Source organism: Chiloscyllium plagiosum, unplaced genomic scaffold (genome assembly GCF_037043375.1).
Source record: "Chiloscyllium plagiosum isolate Xiang-an unplaced genomic scaffold, Cpla_swu_hap1 HiC_scaffold_18, whole genome shotgun sequence".
NCBI lineage: Eukaryota > Metazoa > Chordata > Chondrichthyes > Orectolobiformes > Hemiscylliidae > Chiloscyllium > Chiloscyllium plagiosum.
The window spans coordinates 80857561-80881144 of NW_028270156.1; the positions used below are offsets into that span (position 1 = coordinate 80857561).

The following is a 23584-nucleotide window of genomic DNA, read 5'->3' on the forward strand; positions in this document are numbered from 1 at the left end:
TGGATAGCACGTTTAGCCAGCTGGTCACACCACCAGTAAGGGCAAAAGAGACAGAAGGTTTGGGGTAATGACCCGGGAGACTAAAGTGTCAGCAGGCAATACAGGAGACCCTTATGGCCATTTCCCCCTCAAGCAGGCATATCCGTTTGGATAATGTTGGGGGGGATGGCCTCTCAGGGGAAAGCACAAACAGCAAGCAGCCAAATCATTGGCATTGTGACTAGCACTGTTGTACAGCAGGATGGGTTAGTGTGTAGGCGGACAGAAGTGATTGGATTCTGTAGTGGGGGCACTGACAGACGTTTCTGTGGCCATAAACAGGACTCTTGGGTGATGTATCGCCTGCCTTGTGCTAGGATCAAGGATGTCTGTGACCCAGCATGGGGGGATATTCTGTAGGGAGAGGGTGAGCTGCCAGAGGTTGTGGTCCGTATTGGTACCAAGGACATAGGCAGAAAGAGAGGTAAAGTTCTGCAAAAGGAGTAAGAAATTAGGGTTATAATCTTGGGATTACTTCCTCTGTCCCGTGGCATGAGGCTAGGAATAGTAAGATAGTAAAGACGTGGCTAAAGAGCTAGTGTAGGAGAGAGGGACTGTGTTATCTGGATCATTGGGATGTGTTCCAGGGTAGGTAGGACCTGAAAAAGAAGGACCGATTGCACCTAGCTGAAAGGGCAGCAATATCCTGGAAAGGAGTTTTGCTAGTGCCACTTGGGAGGGTTTAAACGAGTGTGGCAGGGGACCATGAACCAAAGCAGTAGGTCAGCAAGTGAAATGATCAAGGTGTCTGAGACTCGAGCCAGTAAGGCTAAGAGGAAGAACAGACAGGGGGGGACGTTACTGAACATGGCAGAACTGGAAGAGCAAATGCTGGAAAATCTCAGCAGGTCTGGCAGCATCTGTAAGGAGAGAAAAGAGCTGACATTTCGAGTCTAACTGACCCTTTGTCAAAGCTTTGACAAAGGGTCAGTTAGACTCAAAACGTCAGCTCTTTTCTCTCCTTACAGATGCTGCCAGACCTGCTGAGATTTTCCAGCATTTGCTCTTTTGGTTTCAGATTCCAGCACCCGCAGTAATTTGCTTTTATGGCAGAACTGGAGGTCTGAAGTGTATTTATTATAATGCGAGGCATTAGACAGGTAAGGCAGATGAGCTTGCATCAATACATATAAAACTATCATGCCGTAAATGTTACAGAGACTTTGTTTAGAGAAGGACAAAACTGGCAGCTTAACGTTCTGGGGATTAGATGTTTCGGGGTAATTGAGATGTAAAAGAGGAAGGTATTATGATAAGGGGGAATATCACAGCTGTACTGTGAGGGAGGACACCTTGTATGGTTCATCCAGCAAGACTAATTGCATCAAGCTCAGGACTAAGAGAAGTGCAATCGCTTTGCTGGGATTGTTCGACAGGCCTCCCAACAGCCAGTGGGAGATAGAGGAACAGATATACCTACAGAATATGCAAAAATGTGAAACCAGCAGGATTGTTGTGGTGGGTGATTTTAACTTCCTCAATATTGACTGGGTCTGGCTTAATTCCACTGCCTTTGAAGGAGGAGAATTTGATAGGCATGTCTCGGATTTTTTTTGGAACAATATATAAATAGTCCAACTGGGGAAGGGGCCATTTTAGATCTGGTACTGGGGAATGAACCGAGCCACGTGTTTGAAGTTTCAGAGGGAGAGCATTTTGGAAACAGTGCCCATAATTCTGTAAGTTTTAAGTTACTTATGGATAGGGATGCGAGTAGTCCTTGGATGAAGTTGGGAGAAGACTAATTACCACAATATTAGTAGAATAGTGAAGGGGACTGTCAGAGAATGCAGCAAGATATAGATAGGTTGGAGAGTTGGGCGGAGAAATGGCAGATAGATTTCAATCCGGGCAAATGTGCCGTGATGCATTTTGGAAGCTCCAATTCAAGAGCGAACACGGTAAATGGAAAAGTCCTGGGGAAAATTGATGTTCAGAGAGATCGGAGTGCTCAGGTCCATTGTTCCCTGGAGGTGGCAACGCAGGTCAATAGAGTGGTCAATAAGGCATATGGCATGCTTTCCTTCATCAGATGTGGTATTGAATACAAGAGTTGGCAGGTCATGTTACAGTTGTATAGTACTTTGGTTCAGCCACATTTAGAATACTGTATACAGTTCTGGTCACCACATTACCAAAAGGATGTGGTTGCTTTGGAGAGGGTGCAGAGGAGGTTCACCAGAATGTTGCCTTGTATGGAGGGTGCTAGCTATGAGGAGAGGTTAAGTAGAAAGACGGAGGTTGAGGGGGTCATGATTGAGGTCTACAAAATCATGAGAGGTATAGACAGAGTGGATAGCAAGAAGCTTTCACCCAGAGTGGGGGACTCAGTTACTAGGGGTCACGAGTTCAAGGTGAGAGGGGAAAACTTTAAGGGAGATATGCTTTGAAAGTTCTTTACACAGAGGATAGTGGGTGCTTTGCCAGAGGAGATGTTAGAGGCGGGCATGATAACGTCATTTAAAATGTATTTAGAGAGATAAATTAATGGGCAGGGGGCAGAGGGATACAAATCCTTGGAAAATAGGCAACAGGCATAGATAGAGGATCTGGGTTGGCACAGGCTTAGAGGGCTGAAGGGCCTGTTCCTGTGCTGTAATTTTCTTTGTGCGTTCTTACAGGAATGTAGGCTGGAGCAGCTGTTTGAAGGTAAATCCACATCTAGCAAGTGGGAGTCTTGTCAAGGAGAAAGTGAGGACTGCAGATGCTGGAGATCAGAGCTGAAAATGTGTTGCTGGAAAAGCGCAGCAGGTCAGGCAGCATCCAAGGAACAGGAGAATCGACGTTTCGGGCATAAGCCCTGAAGAAGGGCTCATGCCCAAAACGTCGATTCTCCTGCTCCTTGGATGCTGCCTGACCTGCTGCGCTTTTCCAGCCACACATTTTCAGCGGGAGTCTTGTCAAGGCCATTTGATTTAGCCTTCTAGACCAGCATGTTCTTGTGGAAATGAAGGATAAGAATGGTAAGATTCCGGAATCTTGGATGGCAAGAGAAATTGAGAGCTTAGTCAAAAAGGAAAAGGGCGTATGTAAGATTGATGAAACCTTAAAGAAAAGACAGGCAGAGCCCTCAAAGAATTCGAAGAGGGTGGGCAGGCGAGAGACTGTGCGAGGGAGGGAGGGAGGGAAGGCGAGAGACTGGGCGAGAGACTGGGCGAGGGCGGGAGGGCAGGCGAGAGACTGGGCGAGGGCGGGAGGGCAGGCGAGAGACTGGGCGAGGGCGGGAGGGCAGGCGAGAGACTGGGCGAAGGAGGGGAGGGCAGGCGAGAGACTGGGCGAAGGAGGGGCGGGCAGGCGAGAGACTGGGCGAAGGAGGGGCGGGCAGGCGAGAGACGGAGGGAGGGCAGGCGAGAGACTGGGCGAAGGAGGGGCGGGCAGGCAAGAGACAGAGTGAGGGAGGGCAGGCGAGAGACAGGGCAAGGGAGGGCGGGCAGGCGAGAGACAGAGGGAGGGAGGGCGGGCTGGCGAGAGACTGGACGAGGGAGGGGTGGGCAGGCGAGAGACTGGGCGAAGGAGGGAGGGCGGGCAGGCAAGAGAATGGGCGAGGGAGGGCGGGCGAGAGACTGGGCGGGCGAGGGAGGGCGGGCAGGCGAGAGACTGGGCGAGGGAGGGAGGGCGGGCAGGCGAGAGACTGGGCGAGGGAGGGAGGGCGGGCAGGCGAGAGACTGGGCGAGGGAGGGAGGGCGGGCAGGCGAGAGACTGGGCGAGGGAGGGAGGGCGGGCAGGCGAGAGACTGGGCGAGGGAGGGAGGGCGGGCAGGCGAGAGACTGGGCGAGGGAGGGAGGGCGGGCAGGCGAGAGACTGGGCGAGGGAGGGAGGGCGGGCAGGCGAGAGACTGGGCGAGGGAGGGAGGGCGGGCGGGCGAGAGACTGGGCGAAGGAGGGGCGGGCAGGCGAGAGATTGGGCGAAGGAGGGGCGGGCAGGCGAGAGACAGAGGGAGGGCGGGCAGGCGAGAGACTGGACGAGAGAGGGGCGGGCAGGCGAGAGACTAGGCGAAGGAGGGGCGGGCAGGCGAGAGAATGGGCGAGGGAGGGCGGGCAGGCGAGAGACTGGGCGGGCGAGGGAGGGCGGGCAGGCGAGAGACTGGGCGGGCGAGGGAGGGCGGGCGAGAGACTGGGCGGGCGAGGGAGGGCGGGCAGGTGAGAGACCGGGCGAGGGAGGGAGGGCGGGCAGGCGAGAGACCGGGCGAGGGAGGGAGGGCGGGCAGGCGAGAGACCGGGCGAGGGCGGGAGGGCAGGCGAGAGACTGGGCGAAGGAGGGGCGGGCAGGCGAGAGACTGGGCGAAGGAGGGGCGGGCAGGCGAGAGACGGAGGGAGGGCAGGCGAGAGACTGGGCGAAGGAGGGGCGGGCAGGCAAGAGACAGAGTGAGGGAGGGCAGGCGAGAGACAGGGCAAGGGAGGGCGGGCAGGCGAGAGACAGAGGGAGGGAGGGCGGGCTGGCGAGAGACTGGACGAGGGAGGGGTGGGCAGGCGAGAGACTGGGCGAAGGAGGGAGGGCGGGCAGGCAAGAGAATGGCCGAGGGAGGGCGGGCGAGAGACTGGGCGGGCGAGGGAGGGCGGGCAGGCGAGAGACTGGGCGAGGGAGGGAGGGCGGGCAGGCGAGAGACTGGGCGAGGGAGGGAGGGCGGGCAGGCGAGAGACTGGGCGAGGGAGGGAGGGCGGGCAGGCGAGAGACTGGGCGAGGGAGGGAGGGCGGGCAGGCGAGAGACTGGGCGAGGGAGGGAGGGCGGGCAGGCGAGAGACTGGGCGAGGGAGGGAGGGCGGGCAGGCGAGAGACTGGGCGAGGGAGGGAGGGCGGGCAGGCGAGAGACTGGGCGAGGGAGGGAGGGCGGGCAGGCGAGAGACTGGGCGAGGGAGGGAGGGCGGGCAGGCGAGAGACTGGGCGAGGGAGGGAGGGCGGGCAGGCGAGAGACTGGGCGAGGGAGGGAGGGCGGGCAGGCGAGAGACTGGGCGAAGGAGGGGCGGGCAGGCGAGAGACTGGGCGAAGGAGGGGCGGGCAGGCGAGAGATTGGGCGAAGGAGGGGCGGGCAGGCGAGAGACAGAGGGAGGGCGGGCAGGCGAGAGACTGGACGAGAGAGGGGCGGGCAGGCGAGAGACTAGGCGAAGGAGGGGCGGGCAGGCGAGAGAATGGGCGAGGGAGGGCGGGCAGGCGAGAGACTGGGCGGGCGAGGGAGGGCGGGCAGGCGAGAGACTGGGCGGGCGAGGGAGGGCGGGCGAGAGACTGGGCGGGCGAGGGAGGGCGGGCAGGCGAGAGACCGGGCGAGGGAGGGAGGGCGGGCAGGCGAGAGACCGGGCGAGGGAGGGAGGGAGGGCAGGCGAGAGACCGGGCGAGGGAGGGAGGGCAGGCGAGAGACCGGGCGAGGGAGGGAGGGAGGGCAGGCGAGAGACCGGGCGAGGGAGGGAGGGAGGGCAGGCGAGAGACTGGGCGAGGGAGGGGGGGCAGGCGAGAGACTGGGCGAAGGAGGGAGGGAGGGCGGGCGAGAGACTGGGCGAAGGAGGGGCGGGCAGGCGAGAGACAGAGGGAGGGCGGGCAGGCGAGAGATTGGGCGAAGGAGGGGCGGGCAGGCAAGAGACAGAGGCAGGGAGGGCGGGCAGGCGAGAGACTGGACGAGAGAGGGGCGGGCAGGCGAGAGACTAGGCGAAGGAGGGGCGGGCAGGCGAGAGACTGGGCGAAGGAGGGGCGGGCAGGCGAGAGACTGGGCGAGGGAGGGCGGGCAGGCGAGAGACTGGGCGGGCGAGGGAGGGCGGGCAGGCGAGAGACTGGGCGGGCGAGGGAGGGCGGGCAGGCGAGAGACTGGGCGAGGGAGGGAGGGCCGCAGGCGAGAGACCGGGCGAGGGAGGGAGGGAGGGCAGGCGAGAGACCGGGCGAGGGAGGGAGGGAGGGCAGGCGAGAGACCGGGCGAGGGAGGGAGGGCAGGCGAGAGACCGGGCGAGGGAGGGAGGGAGGGCAGGCGAGAGACCGGGCGAGGGAGGGAGGGAGGGCAGGCGAGAGACTGGGCGAGGGAGGGGGGGCAGGCGAGAGACTGGGCGAAGGAGGGAGGGAGGGCGGGCGAGAGACTGGGCGAAGGAGGGGCGGGCAGGCGAGAGACAGAGGGAGGGCGGGCAGGCGAGAGATTGGGCGAAGGAGGGGCGGGCAGGCAAGAGACAGAGGCAGGGAGGGCGGGCAGGCGAGAGACTGGACGAGAGAGGGGCGGGCAGGCGAGAGACTGGGCGAGGGAGGGAGGGCGGGCAGGCGAGAGACTGGGCGAGGGAGGGAGGGCCGCAGGCGAGAGACCGGGCGAGGGAGGGAGGGAGGGCAGGCGAGAGACCGGGCGAGGGAGGGAGGGAGGGCAGGCGAGAGACTGGGCGAGGGAGGGGGGGCAGGCGAGAGACTGGGCGAAGGAGGGAGGGAGGGCGGGCGAGAGACTGGGCGAAGGAGGGGCGGGCAGGCGAGAGACAGAGGGAGGGCGGGCAGGCGAGAGATTGGGCGAAGGAGGGGCGGGCAGGCAAGAGACTAGGCGAAGGAGGGGCGGGCAGGCGAGAGACTGGGCGAAGGAGGGGCGGGCAGGCGAGAGAATGGGCGAGGGAGGGCGGGCAGGCGAGAGACTGGGCGGGCGAGGGAGGGCGGGCGAGAGACTGGGCAGGCGAGGGAGGAAGGGCGGGCAGGCGAGAGACCGGGCGAGGGAGGGAGGGCGGGCAGGCGAGAGACCGGGCGAGGGAGGGAGGGAGGGCAGGCGAGAGATGGGGTGAAGGAGATCTCAAACTAGGAATTAGGGGGGCTTGCATTAAGGTAAGAGGAGGAATGTTCCCAGGTGGTGTGACGGGCAAGCTTTTTATACGGTGAGTGCCTGGAACCTGCTGCCAGGGGTCGTGGCGGAGGCAGATATGATAGGCTTTTAGATAAGCAGATGTATAAGCAAGGAATGGAGGATATGGACATGGGCAGGCAGAAGGGATTAGTTTAACTTGGTATCATGTTTGGCACAGCATCGTGGGCCAAGGGCCTGCTCCTATGCTGTACTATTCTATGTTAAAATGGGCTATGACATGTCTTTGGGATTAAGGAAAGCCCAAGGTGTTATATACCAATCTAAGGAGCAAGAGGGTAGCAAGGGAAAGTGTACGTCAACTCAAGGACAGGGGTGGGATTTATTGTGTGGAGCTGGTGGAAGTGGGTGAGGTCCTTAAACAATACTTTACATCGGTATTCACAAAGCAGGAGGGCACGGTGGATGGTGAACTTTGGGAGGAGTACATTGAGATTCTGGGGAGGCTGTGTTGGGTGTTTTGAAAAGAATTACAGCTGGATCTGATGTGATCTATCTCAGAATGCTGAAGGAGGCAGATAAGGACATTGCTGGGGCCTTTTATGAAATCTTTATATGCTCTTTGGTTATAGGAAAGGACCCAAAGGAGAATAGCCCCTGCTGATCCTTTAAGAAGGGCACCAGGGATAATCTGGAACATTCCAAGCTGATGAGCCTTGTGTCAGTGATAGGGTAATTATTGGAGAAGGTTCTGCATTTCCTCACATTTGGAAAAACATGGACTTATTAATGATAGGCAGCATGACTTTGTGCAGGAAAGTTTGTGTCTCAGAAACTTGAGTTATTTTTTTGAAGAAATGACAAAAGATGATTGAAGAGGGCAGGCCAGTAGACATCGTCTGTATGGACTTTAACAAGGCCTTTGGCAGGATCCCTCATGGCAGACTGATACAAAAGGTGAAATCACATGGGATCCACAGTGAGCTGGTAAGATAGATACAGCACTGGCTTAATCATAGAAGACAAAGTGTAGTGGTGGAAGGGTGTTTTGCTGACTGGTGACTTGCGACCAATGGTGTTCTGCAGGAGTCCATTGATTTGGAGGAGAATCTAGGTGGCCTGATTAGTAGGTTTGCAGGAAACACAGATTGGGGTAGCTGCAAATATAGTGAGGATTGTCAGAGAATATGACAAGATATAGTTGGAGTTTGGTGGAAAAATGGCAGATAGAGTTTAATCTGGATGAATGTGAGGTGATGCATTTTGGAAGAACTAATACAGGAGGGAAGTATATAGTAAGTGGCAGAACCTTTTGTCGCATCAATATACAAAAGGAGCTAGGCATTCAGGTCCTCAGTTCCCTGAAAGCAATATAAGTGGATAAGGTGGTCACTAAGGCATATGGCATGCTTGCCTTCATCAGTTGGTGCTTAGAGTATAAAAATTGGCAAGTAATTTTGTAGCCATATAGAACTTCAGTAAGGCCGTGATAGGAATATTGTGTACAGTTCTGTTTGTCACACTAACAGAAGGGTGTGGAGGCTTTGAAGAGTGTGCAGAAACAGTTTACCAGGATGCTGCCTCGATGGGAGGGTATTAGCTATGAGGAAAGATTGGACCGACTTGAACATTGAAGAATGAGGGGCAGCGTGACAGAATTTTATAAATTTGTGAGGTTTGAATAGTCAAGAGTCTTTTTCCCCAGGGTAGAAATGTCAATCACTAGGACACATGGTTTTAAGGTAAAAGGGCTAAGTTTAAAAGTTGTGAGAGGCAAGGTTTTACACAGAGGGTGGTAAGTGCCTGGAATGGTGAGGCAGATACAACAGCGACATTTAAGTGGCACCTTGTCTGACACATGAACTAGCAGAGAATAGAAGGATACAGACCATGTCAAGGCAAAAGGCGTTTAGTTTAGAGAGGCATCCTGTGTCAGCATCGTCTTGCTGTGCCAAAGGGCCTGCTCTCGTGCTCTGCTGTTCTTTGTATTCTTTGTTCTCGTCCAGTTGATGTCCTCTACCATAAAGGTTGATGCAAAGTACTTACTTAATTCCTCTGACCTCTTCTTGTCTGTGATAATTATTTCCCTAGCCATATTCTGTTTAGGCCGATGTTCACTTTTGTCTCTCCTCCTTTTGATACATTTTAAGAAGGTCTTCATGCCTGCTTTAGTGTTACTTTCAGGATGTTGGTAAGGCCACATTTGGAGTACTCTGTACAGTTCCAGTTGCCCTGCTATAGGAAGGATGTTATTAAAGTGGAGAGGATACAGAAAAGATTTGTAAGGATGTTACTGGGATCGGAGGTTTCGAATTATAAGGATAGGCTGGAAATATTGGCACTTTTCACTGGAGCGTAGGAGTTTGAGGGGTGACCTCAGAAGTTTATAAAATCCATGAGAGGCATAGATACGGTCTTTTCTCTAGGGTTGGGGAGTTCAAAACTAGAGGGCATAATTTGAAGGTGAAAGGAGAAAGATTTAGAAGGATTGGAGGGGCAACTCTTTGACACACAGGGTGGTTTGTCTGTGCTAGAGGAAGTGGCAGGTGCAGGTGCAGTTATAACATTTTAAGAGACATTTGAATAGATACATGAACAGGATTGGCTTAGAGGTAAATTCCTGAAGAAGGGCTCATGCCCGAAACGTCGATTCTCCTGTTCCTTGGATGCTGCCTGACCTGCTGCGCTTTTCCAGCAACACATTTTCAGCTCTGATCTCCAGCATCTGCAGACCTCACTTTCTCCGAGAGGTAAATGGGGCTAATTTAGTTTGGGAAACTTGGTTGGCATGGATGAGTTCGACCGAAGGGTCTATTTCCGCACTGTAAGATTCTACTTGCTAGTCACATGGTACCGTGAGGTTGGTTTAACAACTACCACCAGCTGCCTCCATTGGGATAGATCTGACAATGAAGTATTGTAAATACCTGCCGCTGTTCTTCATCTGTTTTCTCTCCTACCCCAGCTCCCTGCTGTTGGGGTTGACCCTGTGCCCTGACCTGTTAAGCTGCCCCGACATGTGCAGTGAAGCTTGTGCTGTTTGCATTGGGATTGTTGTCCCTGACGACTTGCCCTCTCTCTCTGCAGGCTGTGCGTTTATAACGTTTGCCACCCGCTCCATGGCCCAGAATGCAATCAAGACCATGCACCAGTCGCAGACGATGGAGGTGAGTCCAACCGTCCAAGCCATACATAGAAGCTCTCGAGACATTTGTTCCCACATGCCCATGTTGCGATTTATGCAAACTCATTGCAGTCCACTGTCTCCTCGAGCTGGCCCTACAGCCAACGCCTAGTATCCCATCTCATTAGGCTTCGTGCTGACAAGTGCCGTGTCGCACAGCCCTCGCCCTCGCTGCCCCTCTCTGCGAACCCCTACAAATGGTGGTGCTTTTTTATCCACACTCTTGATTTTTTATACACTCTCCCTTGGTATTGCTCATTTATTCTCTCTCTCTTATTCATTTCATTGCTGACTCACTCTCTCTCCCTTGCTCGCTCTGTCTCTGTCACTCACTGGCCCGCTGTCTGTCACCAGCTCTCTCTCAGTCGCTCCCGCCCCTGCTCTGTCCCAATCCCGCCCCCGCTCTGCCCCTCTCCCGTCCCCGCTGTGCCCCCTCCCTCCCCCGCTGTGCCCCTCTCCCTCCCCCGCTGTGCCCCTCTCCCTCCCCCGCTGTGCCCCTCTCCCGTCCCCGCTGTGCCCCTCTCCTGCTCCCGCTCTGTCCCTCTCCTGCTCCCGCTCTGTCCCTCTCCCTCCCCCCGCTCTGCCCGTTTCACTCCCCCGCTCTGCCCGTCTCCCACTCCCCCGCTCTGCCCGTCTCCCACTCCCGCTCTGCCCGTCTATCGCCCCCACTCTCCCTGTCTCGCTCACGCCCCCGCTCCCCCGTCTATCGCGCATGCTCTGCCTGTCTCCTGCCCCACTCACCCTGTCTCGCCCCCGCTCTCCCTGTCTCGCTCCCGTCCCCGCTCCCCGTTTCTCGCCCGCCCTCCCTCTCCCTGACTCTTGCTCGCCCGCCCGCCCTCCCTCCCTCCCTCTCTCCGTCTCTTGCTCGCCCGCACGTCCGTCTCTCACTCCCTCGCCCTCCCTCTCCCTGTCTCTTGCTCGCCCGCCCAACCGCCCACCCTCTCCTCGTCTCTCGCACGCCCTCCCGCCCGCCCTCCCTCTCCCCGTCTCCCGCCCGCACGCCCTCCCTCTCCCCGTCTCCCGCCCTCCCTCTCCCCGTCTCCCGCCCTCCCCCTCCCCGTCTCCCGCCCGCCCTCCCTCCCTCCCTCCCTCTCCCCGTCTCCCGCCCGCCCACCCTCCCGCCCTCCCTCTCCCCGTCTCCCGCCCGCCCGCCCTCCCTCTCCCCGTCTCCCGCCCGCCCGCCCTCCCTCTCCCCGTCTCCCGCCCGCCCTCCCTCTCCCCGTCTCCCGCCCGCCCGCCCTCCCTCTCCCCGTCTCCCGCCCGCCCGCCCTCCCTCTCCCCGTCTCCCGCCCGCCCGCCCTCCCGCCCTCCCTCTCCCCGTCTCCCGCCCGCCCGCCCTCCCTCTCCCCGTCTCCCGCCCGCCCGCCCTCCCTCTCCCCGTCTCCCGCCCGCCCGCCCTCCCTCTCCCCGTCTCCCGCCCGCCCGCCCTCCCTCCCTCTCCCCGTCTCCCGCCCTCCCGCCCGCCCTCCCGCCCTCTCCCCGTCTCCCGCCCTCCCGCCCTCTCCCCGTATCCCGCCCTCCCGCCCTCTTCCCGTCTCCCGCCCTCCCCCCGTCTCCCGCCCTCCTGCCCTCCCTCTCCCCGTCTCCCGCCCTCCCTCTCCCCGCCTCCCGCCCTCCCTCCCTCCCGCCCTCCCTCTCCCCGTCTCCCGCCCTCCCTCCCTCCCGACCCCCTCTCCCCGTCTCCCGCACTCCCTCTCCCCGTCTCCCGCCCGCCCTCCCTCTCCCCGTCTCCCGCCCGCCCTCCCTCCCTCCCTCTCCCCGTCTCCCGCCCGCCCTCCCTCCCTCCCTCTCCCCGTCTCCCGCCCGCCCTCCCTCCCTCCCTCTCCCCGTCTCCCGCCCGCCCTCCCTCCCTCCCTCTCCCCGTCTCCCGCCCGCCCTCCCTCCCTCCCTCTCCCCGTCTCCCGCCCGCCCTCCCTCCCTCCCTCTCCCCGTCTCCCGCCCGCCCTCCCTCCCTCCCTCTCCCCGTCTCCCGCCCGCCCTCCCTCCCTCCCTCTCCCCGTCTCCCGCCCGCCCTCCCTCCCTCCCTCCCTCCCTCCCTCTCCCCGTCTCCCGCCCGCCCTCCCTCCCTCCCTCCCTCTCCCCGTCTCCCGCCCGCCCTCCCTCCCTCCCTCCCTCTCCCCGTCTCCCGCCCGCCCTCCCTCCCTCCCTCTCCCCGTCTCCCGCCCGCCCTCCCTCCCTCCCTCTCCCCGTCTCCCGCCCGCCCTCCCTCCCTCCCTCTCCCCGTCTCCCGCCCGCCCTCCCTCCCTCCCTCTCCCCGTCTCCCGCCCGCCCTCCCTCCCTCCCTCTCCCCGTCTCCCGCCCGCCCTCCCTCCCTCCCTCTCCCCGTCTCCCGCCCTCCCTCCCTCCCTCTCCCCGTCTCCCGCCCGCCCTCCCTCCCTCCCTCTCCCCGTCTCCCGCCCGCCCTCCCTCCCTCCCTCTCCCCGTCTCCCGCCCTCCCTCCCTCCCTCCCTCTCCCCGTCTCCCGCCCTCCCTCCCTCCCTCCCTCTCCCCGTCTCCCGCCCGCCCTCCCTCCCTCCCTCTCCCCGTCTCCCGCCCGCCCTCCCTCCCTCCATCTCCCCGTCTCCCGCCCGCCCTCCCTCCCTCCCTCTCCCCGTCTCCCGCCCGCCCTCCCTCCCTCCCTCTCCCCGTCTCCCGCCCGCCCTCCCTCCCTCCCTCTCCCCGTCTCCCGCCCGCCCTCCCTCCCTCCCTCTCCCCGTCTCCCGCCCGCCCTCCCTCCCTCCCTCTCCCCGTCTCCCGCCCGCCCTCCCTCCCTCCCTCTCCCCGTCTCCCGCCCGCCCTCCCTCCCTCCCTCTCCCCGTCTCCCGCCCGCCCTCCCTCCCTCCCTCTCCCCGTCTCCCGCCCGCCCTCCCTCCCTCCCTCTCCCCGTCTCCCGCCCGCCCTCCCTCCCTCCCTCTCCCCGTCTCCCGCCCGCCCTCCCTCCCTCCCTCTCCCCGTCTCCCGCCCGCCCTCCCTCCCTCCCTCTCCCCGTCTCCCGCCCGCCCTCCCTCCCTCCCTCTCCCCGTCTCCCGCCCGCCCTCCCTCCCTCCCTCTCCCCGTCTCCCGCCCGCCCTCCCTCCCTCCCTCTCCCCGTCTCCCGCCCGCCCTCCCTCCCTCCCTCTCCCCGTCTCCCGCCCGCCCTCCCTCCCTCCCTCTCCCCGTCTCCCGCCCGCCCTCCCTCCCTCCCTCTCCCCGTCTCCCGCCCGCCCTCCCTCCCTCCCTCTCCCCGTCTCCCGCCCGCCCTCCCTCCCTCCCTCTCCCCGTCTCCCGCCCGCCCTCCCTCCCTCCCTCTCCCCGTCTCCCGCCCGCCCTCCCTCCCTCCCTCTCCCCGTCTCCCGCCCGCCCTCCCTCCCTCCCTCTCCCCGTCTCCCGCCCGCCCTCCCTCCCTCCCTCTCCCCGTCTCCCGCCCGCCCTCCCTCCCTCCCTCTCCCCGTCTCCCGCCCGCCCTCCCTCCCTCCCTCTCCCCGTCTCCCGCCCGCCCTCCCTCCCTCCCTCTCCCCGTCTCCCGCCCGCCCTCCCTCCCTCCCTCTCCCCGTCTCCCGCCCGCCCTCCCTCCCTCCCTCTCCCCGTCTCCCGCCCGCCCTCCCTCCCTCCCTCTCCCCGTCTCCCGCCCGCCCTCCCTCCCTCCCTCTCCCCGTCTCCCGCCCGCCCTCCCTCCCTCCCTCTCCCCGTCTCCCGCCCGCCCTCCCTCCCTCCCTCTCCCCGTCTCCCGCCCGCCCTCCCTCCCTCCCTCTCCCCGTCTCCCGCCCGCCCTCCCTCCCTCCCTCTCCCCGTCTCCCGCCCGCCCTCCCTCCCTCCCTCTCCCCGTCTCCCGCCCGCCCTCCCTCCCTCCCTCTCCCCGTCTCCCGCCCGCCCTCCCTCCCTCCCTCTCCCCGTCTCCCGCCCGCCCTCCCTCCCTCCCTCTCCCCGTCTCCCGCCCGCCCTCCCTCCCTCTCCCCGTCTCCCGCCCGCCCTCCCTCCCCCCGTCTCCCGCCCGCCCTCCCTCCCTCTCCCCGTCTCCCGCCCGCCCTCCCTCCCTCCCTCTCCCCGTCTCCCGCCCGCCCTCCCTCCCTCCCTCTCCCCGTCTCCCGCCCGCCCTCCCTCCCTCCCTCTCCCCGTCTCCGCCCGCCCTCCCTCCCTCCCTCTCCCCGTCTCCGCCCGCCCTCCCTCCCTCCCTCTCCCCGTCTCCGCCCGCCCTCCCTCCCTCCCTCTCCCCGTCTCCGCCCGCCCTCCCTCCCTCCCTCTCCCCGTCTCCGCCCGCCCTCCCTCCCTCCCTCTCCCCGTCTCCGCCCGCCCTCCCTCCCTCCCTCTCCCCGTCTCCGCCCGCCCTCCCTCCCTCCCTCTCCCCGTCTCCGCCCGCCCTCCCTCCCTCCCTCTCCCCGTCTCCGCCCGCCCTCCCTCCCTCCCTCTCCCCGTCTCCGCCCGCCCTCCCTCCCTCCCTCTCCCCGTCTCCGCCCGCCCTCCCTCCCTCCCTCTCCCCGTCTCCGCCCGCCCTCCCTCCCTCCCTCTCCGCCCGCCCTCCCTCCCTCCCTCTCCCCGTCTCCGCCCGCCCTCCCTCCCTCCCTCTCCCCGTCTCCGCCCGCCCTCCCTCCCTCCCTCTCCCCGTCTCCGCCCGCCCTCCCTCCCTCCCTCTCCCCGTCTCCGCCCGCCCTCCCTCCCTCCCTCCCCCCCTCCCTCCCTCCCCCCCTCCCTCCCTCCCCCTCCCTCTCCCCGTCTCCCTCCCTCCCTCCCTCTCCCCGACTCCCTCCCTCCCTCCCTCCCTCCCTCCCTCTCCCCGTCTCCCGCCCGCCCTCCCTCCCTCCCTCTCCCCGTCTCCGCCCGCCCTCCCTCCCTCCCTCTCCCCGTCTCCGCCCGCCCGCCCTCCCTCCCTCTCCCCGTCTCCGCCCGCCCGCCCTCCCTCCCTCTCCCCGTCTCCGCCCGCCCTCCCTCCCTCCCTCCCTCTCCCCATCTCCGCCCGCCCACCCTCTCTCCCTCTCCCCGTCTCCGCCCGCCCTCCCTCCCTCCCTCTCCCCGTCTCCGCCCGCCCTCCCTCCCTCCCTCTCCCCGTCTCCGCCCGCCCTCCCTCCCTCCCTCCCTCTCCCCGTCTCCGCCCGCCCTCCCTCCCTCCCTCTCCCCGTCTCCCGCCCGCCCTCCCTCCCTCCCTCTCCCCGTCTCCGCCCGCCCTCCCTCCCTCCCTCTCCCCGTCTCCGCCCGCCCTCCCTCCCTCCCTCTCCCCGTCTCTGCCCGCCCTCCCTCCCTCCCTCTCCCCGTCTCCGCCCGCCCTCCCTCCCTCTCCCCGTCTCCGCCCGCCCTCCCTCCCTCCCTCTCCCCGTCTCCGCCCGCCCTCCCTCCCTCCCTCTCCCCGTCTCCGCCCGCCCTCCCTCCCTCCCTCTCCCCGTCTCCGCCCGCCCTCCCTCCCTCCCTCTCCCCGTCTCCGCCCGCCCTCCCTCCCTCCCTCTCCCCGTCTCCGCCCGCCCTCCCTCCCTCCCTCTCCCCGTCTCCGCCCGCCCTCCCTCCCTCCCTCTCCCCGTCTCCGCCCGCCCTCCCTCCCTCCCTCTCCCCGTCTCCGCCCGCCCTCCCTCCCTCTCCCCGTCTCCGCCCGCCCTCCCTCCCTCCCTCTCCCCGTCTCCGCCCGCCCTCCCTCCCTCCCTCTCCCCGTCTCCGCCCGCCCTCCCTCCCTCCCTCTCCCCGTCTCCGCCCGCCCTCCCTCCCTCCCTCTCCCCGTCTCCGCCCGCCCTCCCTCCCTCCCTCTCCCCGTCTCCGCCCGCCCTCCCTCCCTCCCTCTCCCCGTCTCCGCCCGCCCTCCCTCCCTCCCTCTCCCCGTCTCCGCCCGCCCTTCCTCCCTCCCTCTCCCCGTCTCCGCCCGCCCTCCCTCCCTCCCTCTCCCCGTCTCCCGCCCTCCCTCCCTCCCTCCCCCTCCCTCTCCCCGTCTCCCTCCCTCCCTCCCTCTCCCCGTCTCCCGCCCTGCCTCCCTCCCTCCCTCTCTCCGTCGACCGCCCGCCCTCCCTCCCTTCCTCCCTCTCCCCGTCGACCGCCCTCCCTCCCTCTCCTCGTCTCTCGCCCGCCCTCCCTCCCTCCCTCTCCTCGTCTCTCGCCCGCCCTCCCTCCCTCCCTCTCCTCGTCCCTCGCCCGCCCTCCCTCCCTCCCTCTCCTCGTCTCTCGCCCGCCCTCCCTCCCTCCCTCTCCTCGTCTCTCGCCCGCCCTCCCTCCCTCCCTCTCCTCGTCTCTCGCCCGCCCTCCCTCCCTCCCTCTCCTCGTCTCTCGCCCGCCCTCCCTCCCTCCCTCTCCTCGTCTCTCGCCCGCCCTCCCTCCCTCCCTCTCCTCGTCTCTCGCCCGCCCTCCCTCCCTCCCTCTCCTCGTCTCCCGCCCGCCCTCCCTCCCTCCCTCTCCCCGGCGACCGCCCGCCCTCCCTCCCTCCCTCTCCCCGTCGACCGCCCGCCCTCCCTCCCTCCCTCTCCCCGTCGACCGCCCGCCCTCCCTCCCTCCCTCTCCCCGTCGACCGCCCGCCCTCCCTCCCTCCCTCTCCCCGTCGACCGCCCGCCCTCCCTCCCTCCCTCTCCCCGTCGACCGCCCGCCCTCCCTCCCTCCCTCTCCCTGTCGACCGCCCGCCCTCCCTCCCTCCCTCTCCCTGTCGACCGCCCGCCCTCCCTCCCTCCCTCTCCCTGTCGACCGCCCGCCCTCCCTCCCTCCCTCTCCCTCCCTCCCTCCCTCTCCCTCCCTCCCTCCCTCTCCCTGTCGACCGCCCGCCCTCCCTCCCTCCCTCTCCCTGTCGACCGCCCGCCCTCCCTCCCTCCCTCTCCCTGTCGACCGCCCGCCCTCCCTCCCTCCCTCTCCCTGTCGACCGCCCGCCCTCCCTCCCTCCCTCTCCCTGTCGACCGCCCGCCCTCCCTCCCTCCCTCTCCCTGTCGACCGCCCGCCCTCCCTCCCTCCCTCTCCTCGTCTCTCGCCCGCCCTCCCTCCCTCCCTCTCCTCGTCTCCCGCCCGCCCTCCCTCCCTCCCTCTCCTCGTCTCCCGCCCGCCCTCCCTCCCTCCCTCTCCTCGTCTCCCGCCCGCCCTCCCTCCCTCCCTCTCCTCGTCTCCCGCCCGCCCTCCCTCCCTCCCTCTCCCCGTCTCCGCCCGCCCTCCCTCCCTCCCTCTCCCCGTCTCCGCCCGCCCTCCCTCCCTCCCTCTCCCCGTCTCCGCCCGCCCTCCCTCCCTCCCTCTCCCCGTCTCCGCCCGCCCTCCCTCCCTCCCTCTCCCCGTCTCCGCCCGCCCTCCCTCCCTCCCTCTCCCCGTCTCTCGCCCGCCCGCCCTCCCTCTCCTCGTCTCTCGCCCGCCCGCCCTCCCTCTCCTCGTCTCTCGCCAGCCCGCCCTCCCTCTCCTCGTCTCTCGCCCGCCCTCCCTCTCCTCATCTCTCGCCCGCCCTTCCTCTCCTCGTCTCTCGCCCGCCCGCCCTCCCTCTCCTCGTCTCTCGCCCGACCGCCCTCTCCTCGTCTCTCGCCCGCCCTCCCTCTCCTCGTCTCTCGCCCGCCCGCCCTCCCTCTCCTCGTCTCTCGCCCGCCCGCCCTCCCTCTCCTCGTCTCTCGCCCGCCCGCCCTCCCTCTCCTCGTCTCTCGCCCGCCCTCCCTCTCCTCGTCTCTCGCCCGCCCGCCCTCCCTCTCCTCGTCTCTCGCCCGCCCTCCCTCTCCTCGTCTCTCGCCCGCCCTCCCTCTCCTCATCTCTCGCCCGCCCTTCCTCTCCTCGTCTCTAGCCCGCCCGCCCGCCCTCCCTCTCCTCGTCTCTCGCCCGCCCGCCCTCCCTCTCCTCGTCCCTCGCCCGCCCGCCCTCCCTCTCCTCGTCTCTCGCCCGCCCGCCCTCCCTCTCCTCGTCTCTCGCCCGCCCGCCCTCCCTCTCCTCGTCTCTCGCCCGCCCGCCCTCCCTCTCCTCGTCTCTCGCCCGCCCGCCCTCCCTCTCCTAGTCTCTCGCCCGCCCGCCCTCCCTCTCCTCGTCTCTCGCCCGCCCGCCCGCCCTCCCTCTCCTCGTCTCTCGCCCGCCCGCCCTCCCTCTCCTCGTCTCTCGCCCGCCCGCCCTCCCTCTCCTCGTCCCTCGCCCGCCCGCCCTCCCTCTCCTCGTCTCTCGCCCGCCCGCCCTCCCTCTCCTCGTCTCTCGCCCGCCCGCCCTCCCTCTCCTCGTCTCTCGCCCGCCCGCCCTCCCTCTCCTCGTCTCTCGCCCGCCCGCCCTCCCTCTCCTCGTCTCTCGCCCGCCCGCCCTCCCTCTCCTCGTCTCTCGCCCGCCCGCCCTCCCTCTCCTCGTCTCTCGCCCGCCCGCCCTCCCTCTCCTCGTCTCTCGCCCGCCCGCCCTCCCTCTCCTCGTCTCTCGCCCGCCCGCCCTCCCTCTCCTCGTCTCTCGCCCGCCCTCCCTCCCTCTCCTCGTCTCTCGCCCGCCCTCCCTCCCTCTCCTCGTCTCTCGCCCGCCCGCCCTCCCTCTCCTCGTCTCTCGCCCGCCCGCCCTCCCTCTCCTCGTCTCTCGCCCGCCCGCCCTCCCTCTCCTCGTCTCTCGCCCGCCCGCCCGCCCTCTCCTCGTCTCTCGCCCGCCCGCCCTCCCTCTCCTCGTCTCTCGCCCGCCCTCCCTCCCTCTCCTCGTCTCTCGCCCGCCCTCCCTCCCTCTCCTCGTCTCTCGCCCGCCCTCCCTCCCTCTCCTCGTCTCTCGCACGCCCTCCCTCCCTCTCCTCGTCTCTCGCACGCCCTCCCTCCCTCTCCTCGTCTCTCGCCCGCCCGCCCTCCCTCTCCTCGTCTCTCGTCCGCCCGCCCTCCCTCTCCTCGTCTCTCGCCCGCCCTCCCTCCCTCTCCTCGTCTCTCGCCCGCCCTCCCTCCCTCTCCTCGTCTCTCGCCCGCCCTCCCTCCCTCTCCTCGTCTCTCGCCCGCCCTCCCTCCCTCTCCTCGTCTCTCGCCCGCCCTCCCTCCCTCTCCTCGTCTCTCGCCCGCCCGCCCGCCCTCCCTCTCCTCGTCTCTCGCCCGCCCGCCCTCCCTCTCCTCGTCTCTCGCCCGCCCGCCCTCCCTCTCCTCGTCTCTCGCCCGCCCGCCCGCCCTCCCTCTCCTCGTCTCTCGCCCGCCCGCCCTCCCTCTCCTCGTCTCTCGCCCGCCCGCCCTCCCTCTCCTCGTCTCTCGCCCGCCCGCCCTCCCTCTCCTCGTCTCTCGCCCGCCTGCCCTCTCCTCGTCTCTCGCCCGCCTGCCCGCCCTCCCTCTCCTCGTCTCTCGCCCGCCCGCCCTCCCTCTCCTCGTCTCTCGCCCGCCCGCCCTCCCTCTCCTCGTCTCTCGCCCGCCCGCCCTCCCTCCCTCTCCTCGTCTCTCGCCCGCCCTCCCTCCCTCTCCTCGTCTCTCGCCCGCCCGCCCTCCCTCCCTCTCCTCGTCTCTCGTCCGCCCGCCCTCCCTCCCTCTCCTCGTCTCTCGCCCGCCCGCCCTCCCTCCCTGTCCTCGTCTCTCGCCCGCCCGCCCTCCCTCTCCTCGTCTCTCGCCCGCCCTCCCTCCCTCTCCTCGTCTCTCGCCCGCCCTCCCTCCCTCTCCTCGTCTCTCGCCCGCCCTCCCTCCCTCTCCTCGTCTCTAGCCCGCCCTCCCTCCCTCTCCTCGTCTCTCGCCCGCCCTCCCTCCCTCTCCTCGTCTCTCGCCCGCCCTCCCTCCCTCTCCTCGTCTCTCGCCCGCCCTCCCTCCCTCTCCTCGTCTCTCGCCCGCCCTCCCTCCCTCTCCTCGTCTCTCGCCCGCCCTCCCCCCCTCTCCTCGTCTCTCGCCCGCCCTCCCTCCCTCTCCTCGTCTCTCGCCCGCCCTCCCTCCCTCTCCTCGTCTCTCGCCCGCCCGCCCTCCCTCCCTCTCCTCGTCTCTCGCCCGCCCGCCCTCCCTCCCTCTCCTCGTCTCTCGCCCGCCCGCCCTCCCTCCCTCTCCTCGTCTCTCGCCCGCCCGCCCTCCCTCCCTCTCCTCGTCTCTCGCCCGCCCGCCCTCCCTCCCTCTCCTCGTCTCTCGCCCGCCCGCCCTCCCTCCCTCTCCTCGTCTCTCGCCCGCCCTCCCTCCCTCCCTCTCCTCGTCTCTCGCCCGCCCTCCCTCCCTCCCTCTCCTCGTCTCTCGCCCGCCCTCCCTCCCTCTCCTCGTCTCTCGCCCGCCCTCCCTCCCTCTCCTCGTCTCTCGCCCGCCCTCCCTCCCTCTCCTCGTCTCTCGCCCGCCCGCCCTCCCTCTCCTCGTCTCTCGCCCGCCCGCCCTCCCTCTCCTCGTCTCTCGCCCGCCCGCCCTCCCTCCCTCTCCTCGTCTCTCGCCCGCCCGCCCTCCCTCCCTCTCCTCGTCTCTCGCCCGCCCGCCCTCCCTCTCCTCGTCTCTCGCCCGCCCGCCCGCCCTCCCTCTCCTCGTCTCTCGCCCGCCCGCCCTCCCTCTCCTCGTCTCTCGCCCGCCCGCCCTCTCCTCGTCTCTCCCCCGCCCGCCCTCCCTCTCCTCGTCTCTCGCCCCGCCCGCCCTCCCTCTCCTCGTCTCTCGCCCGCCCGCCCTCCCTCTCCTCGTCTCTCGCCCGCCCGCCCTCCCTCTCCTCGTCTCTCGCCCGCCCGCCCTCCCTCTCCTCGTCTCTCGCCCGCCCGCCCTCCCTCTCCTCGTCTCTCGCCCGCCCGCCCTCCCTATCTTCGTCTCTCGCCCGCCCTCTCCTCGTCTCTCGCCCGCACGCCCGCTCTCCCTCTCCTCGTCTCTCGCCCGCCCTCTCACCCGCCCTCTCCTCGTCTCTCGCCCGCCCGCCCTCCCTCTCCTCGTCTCTCGCCCGCCCGCCCTCCCTCTCCTCGTCTCTCGCCCGCCCGCCCTCCCTCTCCTCGTCTCTCGCCCGCCCGCCCGCCCTCCCTCTCCTCGTCTCTCGCCCGCCCGCCCGCCCTCCCTCTCCCCGTCTCTCGCACGCCTGCTTGCCCTCCCTCTCCCCGTCTCTCGCACGCCTGCCTGCCTGCCCACCCTCTGTCTCTCTCTCTCTCTCTCTCTCTCTCTCTCTCTCTCTCTCTCTCTCTTCCCATCCCCCACCCCTCCCCACCCAACTCAATTGTTCTACAATAAATGCACAACAGAAATGTGGAGGCTGTTTAAGGAACACTGAGACAGGCGAGGAATGGTAAGGTGAAGGAGCCTTGGATGCCGAGAGAAGAGGAGCTTCTCATCAAGAGGAAGAAGGAAGCTTACTCAAGGTTGAGGAAACAAGGATCTGGCACAGCTTTAGAGGATTACAGGGGAGCTAGGAAAGAACTGAAAAATAGACTGGGGGGGGGCATGAGAAAGTCTTGGCGGGAAGGATTAGCGAAAACCCAAAGGCATTCCACTTCCATAAGGAATCAGAGAGAGGGTTGGGCTGATCAGGGAAAGTGGAGGGAACTTGTGCCTGGAGTGTGAAGAGGTCGGGGAAGCCCTAAATGAGTTTTTTGCTTCAGTATTCACTGGAGAGTGGGACCTTGGACCAGATTAATAGGCTTGATCATACTGATATTAGGAAAGGGGATGTGCTGGAAATTCTGAGAAGCATCAAGATAGATAAGTCCCCAGGTCCGGACCAGATATATCCAAGGTTACTGCAGGAAGCGAGGAATGAGATTGCTGCACCTCTGGCGATGATGATCTTTGCATCCTCACTCTCCACGGGAATAGTACTGGCTGATTGGAGGGAGGGGAATGTTATTCCTCTGTTCAAGAAAGGGAATAGGGAAATCTCTGGGAATTACAGACCAGTCAGTCTTATGTTTGTGGTACGCAAGGATTCTGAGAGATAGGATTTATGATGATTTATAAAGACATAGTTTGTTTAAAGAGGTCATGCCTCACCAGCCTCACCAGTTCTTTGAGGATTTGATGAGACAAGTTGACAGGGGTTGAGCAGTGGATGTGGTGTATATGGATTTCTAAGTAGGCTCATTCAGAAAGTTAGAAGGTATGGGATATAGGAACCTTTGGCTGTCTGAATACAGAATTGGCTGGCTGAAAGAAGACAGCGTGCGGTCGTGGATGGAAAATATTCTGCCTGGAGGTCGGTGACCAGTGGTGTCCCACCGGGATCTGTTCTTGGGCCTCTGCTCTTTGTAGTTTTTAATAAATGACTTGGATGAAGAAGTGGAAGGGTGGGTGAGTAAGTTTGCCGATGACACAAAGGTCAGTGGTGTTGTAGATAGTGTGGAGGGCTGTTGCAGGCTACAACAAGACATTGACAGGATGCAGAGCTGGACTGAGAATTGGCAGATGGAGTTCAACCTGGATAACTGTGAAGTGCTTCGTTTTGGAAGGTCAAATTTGAATGCTGAATACAGGTTAAAGACAGGTTTCTTGGCAGTGTGCAGGAACAGCGGGATCTTGGGGTCCACACATATAGATCTCTCAAAGTTGCTATCCAAGTTGATAGGGTTGTTAAGAAGGTATATGATGCTTTGGCTTTCATTAACGGGAGGATTGAGTTTAAGAGCCGTGAGGTATTGCTGCAGCTCTATAAAACCCTGGTTAGACCACACCTGGAATATTGTGTCCAGTTGTGGTCGCCTCATTATGGGAAGGATGTAGATGCTTTAGAGAGGGTGCAGAGGAGATTTACCAGGATGCTGCCTGGATTGGAGGGCTTGTCTTATGAAGAAAGGTTGAGTGAGCTAGGGCTTTTCACACTGGAGAGAAGGGGGAAGAGAGGTGACTTGATAGAGGTGACTTGATAAAGGTGTACAAGGTAATGAGAGCCATAGATAGAGTAGATAGCCAGAGACCTTTCCCCAGGACAGAAATGGCTGTCATGAGAGGTTTAAGATGATAGAAGGATGTATAGGGGAGATGTCAGAGATAGATTCTTTACACAGAGAGTGGTCAGTATGTGGAATGCACTGCCAGCAGGGGTAATAGACTCAGAGACATTAGGGACATTAAGCGACTGCTGGACAAGCACATGGACGGTTGGCTGTAAATTGAGTATGTAGGCTTGGTAGATCTCAGATTGAGATAAATGCTCAGTGCAATATTGTGGGCTGAAGAGCCTGTTTTATATTGTCTGTCGCTGTCTGTCACTCCCCTCGCCGTCTCTTCCCCCCCCCCCCCCCTCGCCGTCTCTTCCCCCCCCCCCCCTCGCCGTCTCTTCCCCCCCCCCCTCGCCGTCTCTTCCCCCCCCTCGCCGTCTCTTCCCCCCCCTCGCCGTCTCTTCCCTCCCCCCCCGCCGTCTCTTCCCCCCCCCCCGCCGTCTCTTCCCCCCCCCACCGTCTCTTCCCCCCCCCCACCGTCTCTTCCCCCCCCCGCCGTCTCTTTCCCCCCCCCGCCGTCTCTTCCCCCCCTCGCCGTCTCTTCCCCCCCCCTCGCCGTCTCTTCCCCCCCCCTCGCCGTCTCTTCCCCCCCCTCGCCGTCTCTTTCCCCCCCCCCTCGCCGTCTCTTCCCCCCCCCCTCGCCGTCTCTTCCCCGCCCCCTCGCCGTCTCTTCCCCCCCCCCCCCACCACCGTCTCTTCCCCCCCCGCCGTCTCTTCCCCCACCCCTCGCCGTCTCTTCCCCCCCCCCCTCGCCGTCTCTTCCCCCCCCCCCCCGCCGTCTCTTCCCCCCCCCCTCGCCGTCTCTTCCCCCCCCCTCGCCGTCTCTTCCCCCCCTCGCCATCTCTTCCCCCCCCTCGCCGTCTCTTCCCCCCCCCTCGCGGTCTCTTCCCCCCCTCGCCGTCTCTTCCCCCCCCTCGCCGTCTCTGTCTGATGAGGGCAACGTGGTGCCTCAGTGGTG

At 65.1% G+C, this 23584-nt stretch overlaps 1 protein-coding gene across 5 annotated transcripts in view; it reads left to right on the forward strand.

Annotated features, from left to right (window-relative positions):
* Positions 1-23584, forward strand: part of celf1 (cugbp, Elav-like family member 1) — a 215901-nt gene that overhangs the window by 75242 nt on the left and 117075 nt on the right. For all 5 annotated transcript variants that reach the window (XM_087996846.1, XM_087996847.1, XM_087996844.1 and 2 more), the window contains one exon: positions 9872-9951. In XM_087996846.1, the coding sequence (XP_087852972.1) occupies positions 9872-9951 (80 nt within the window). The remainder of the gene's footprint in view (positions 1-9871; positions 9952-23584) is intronic.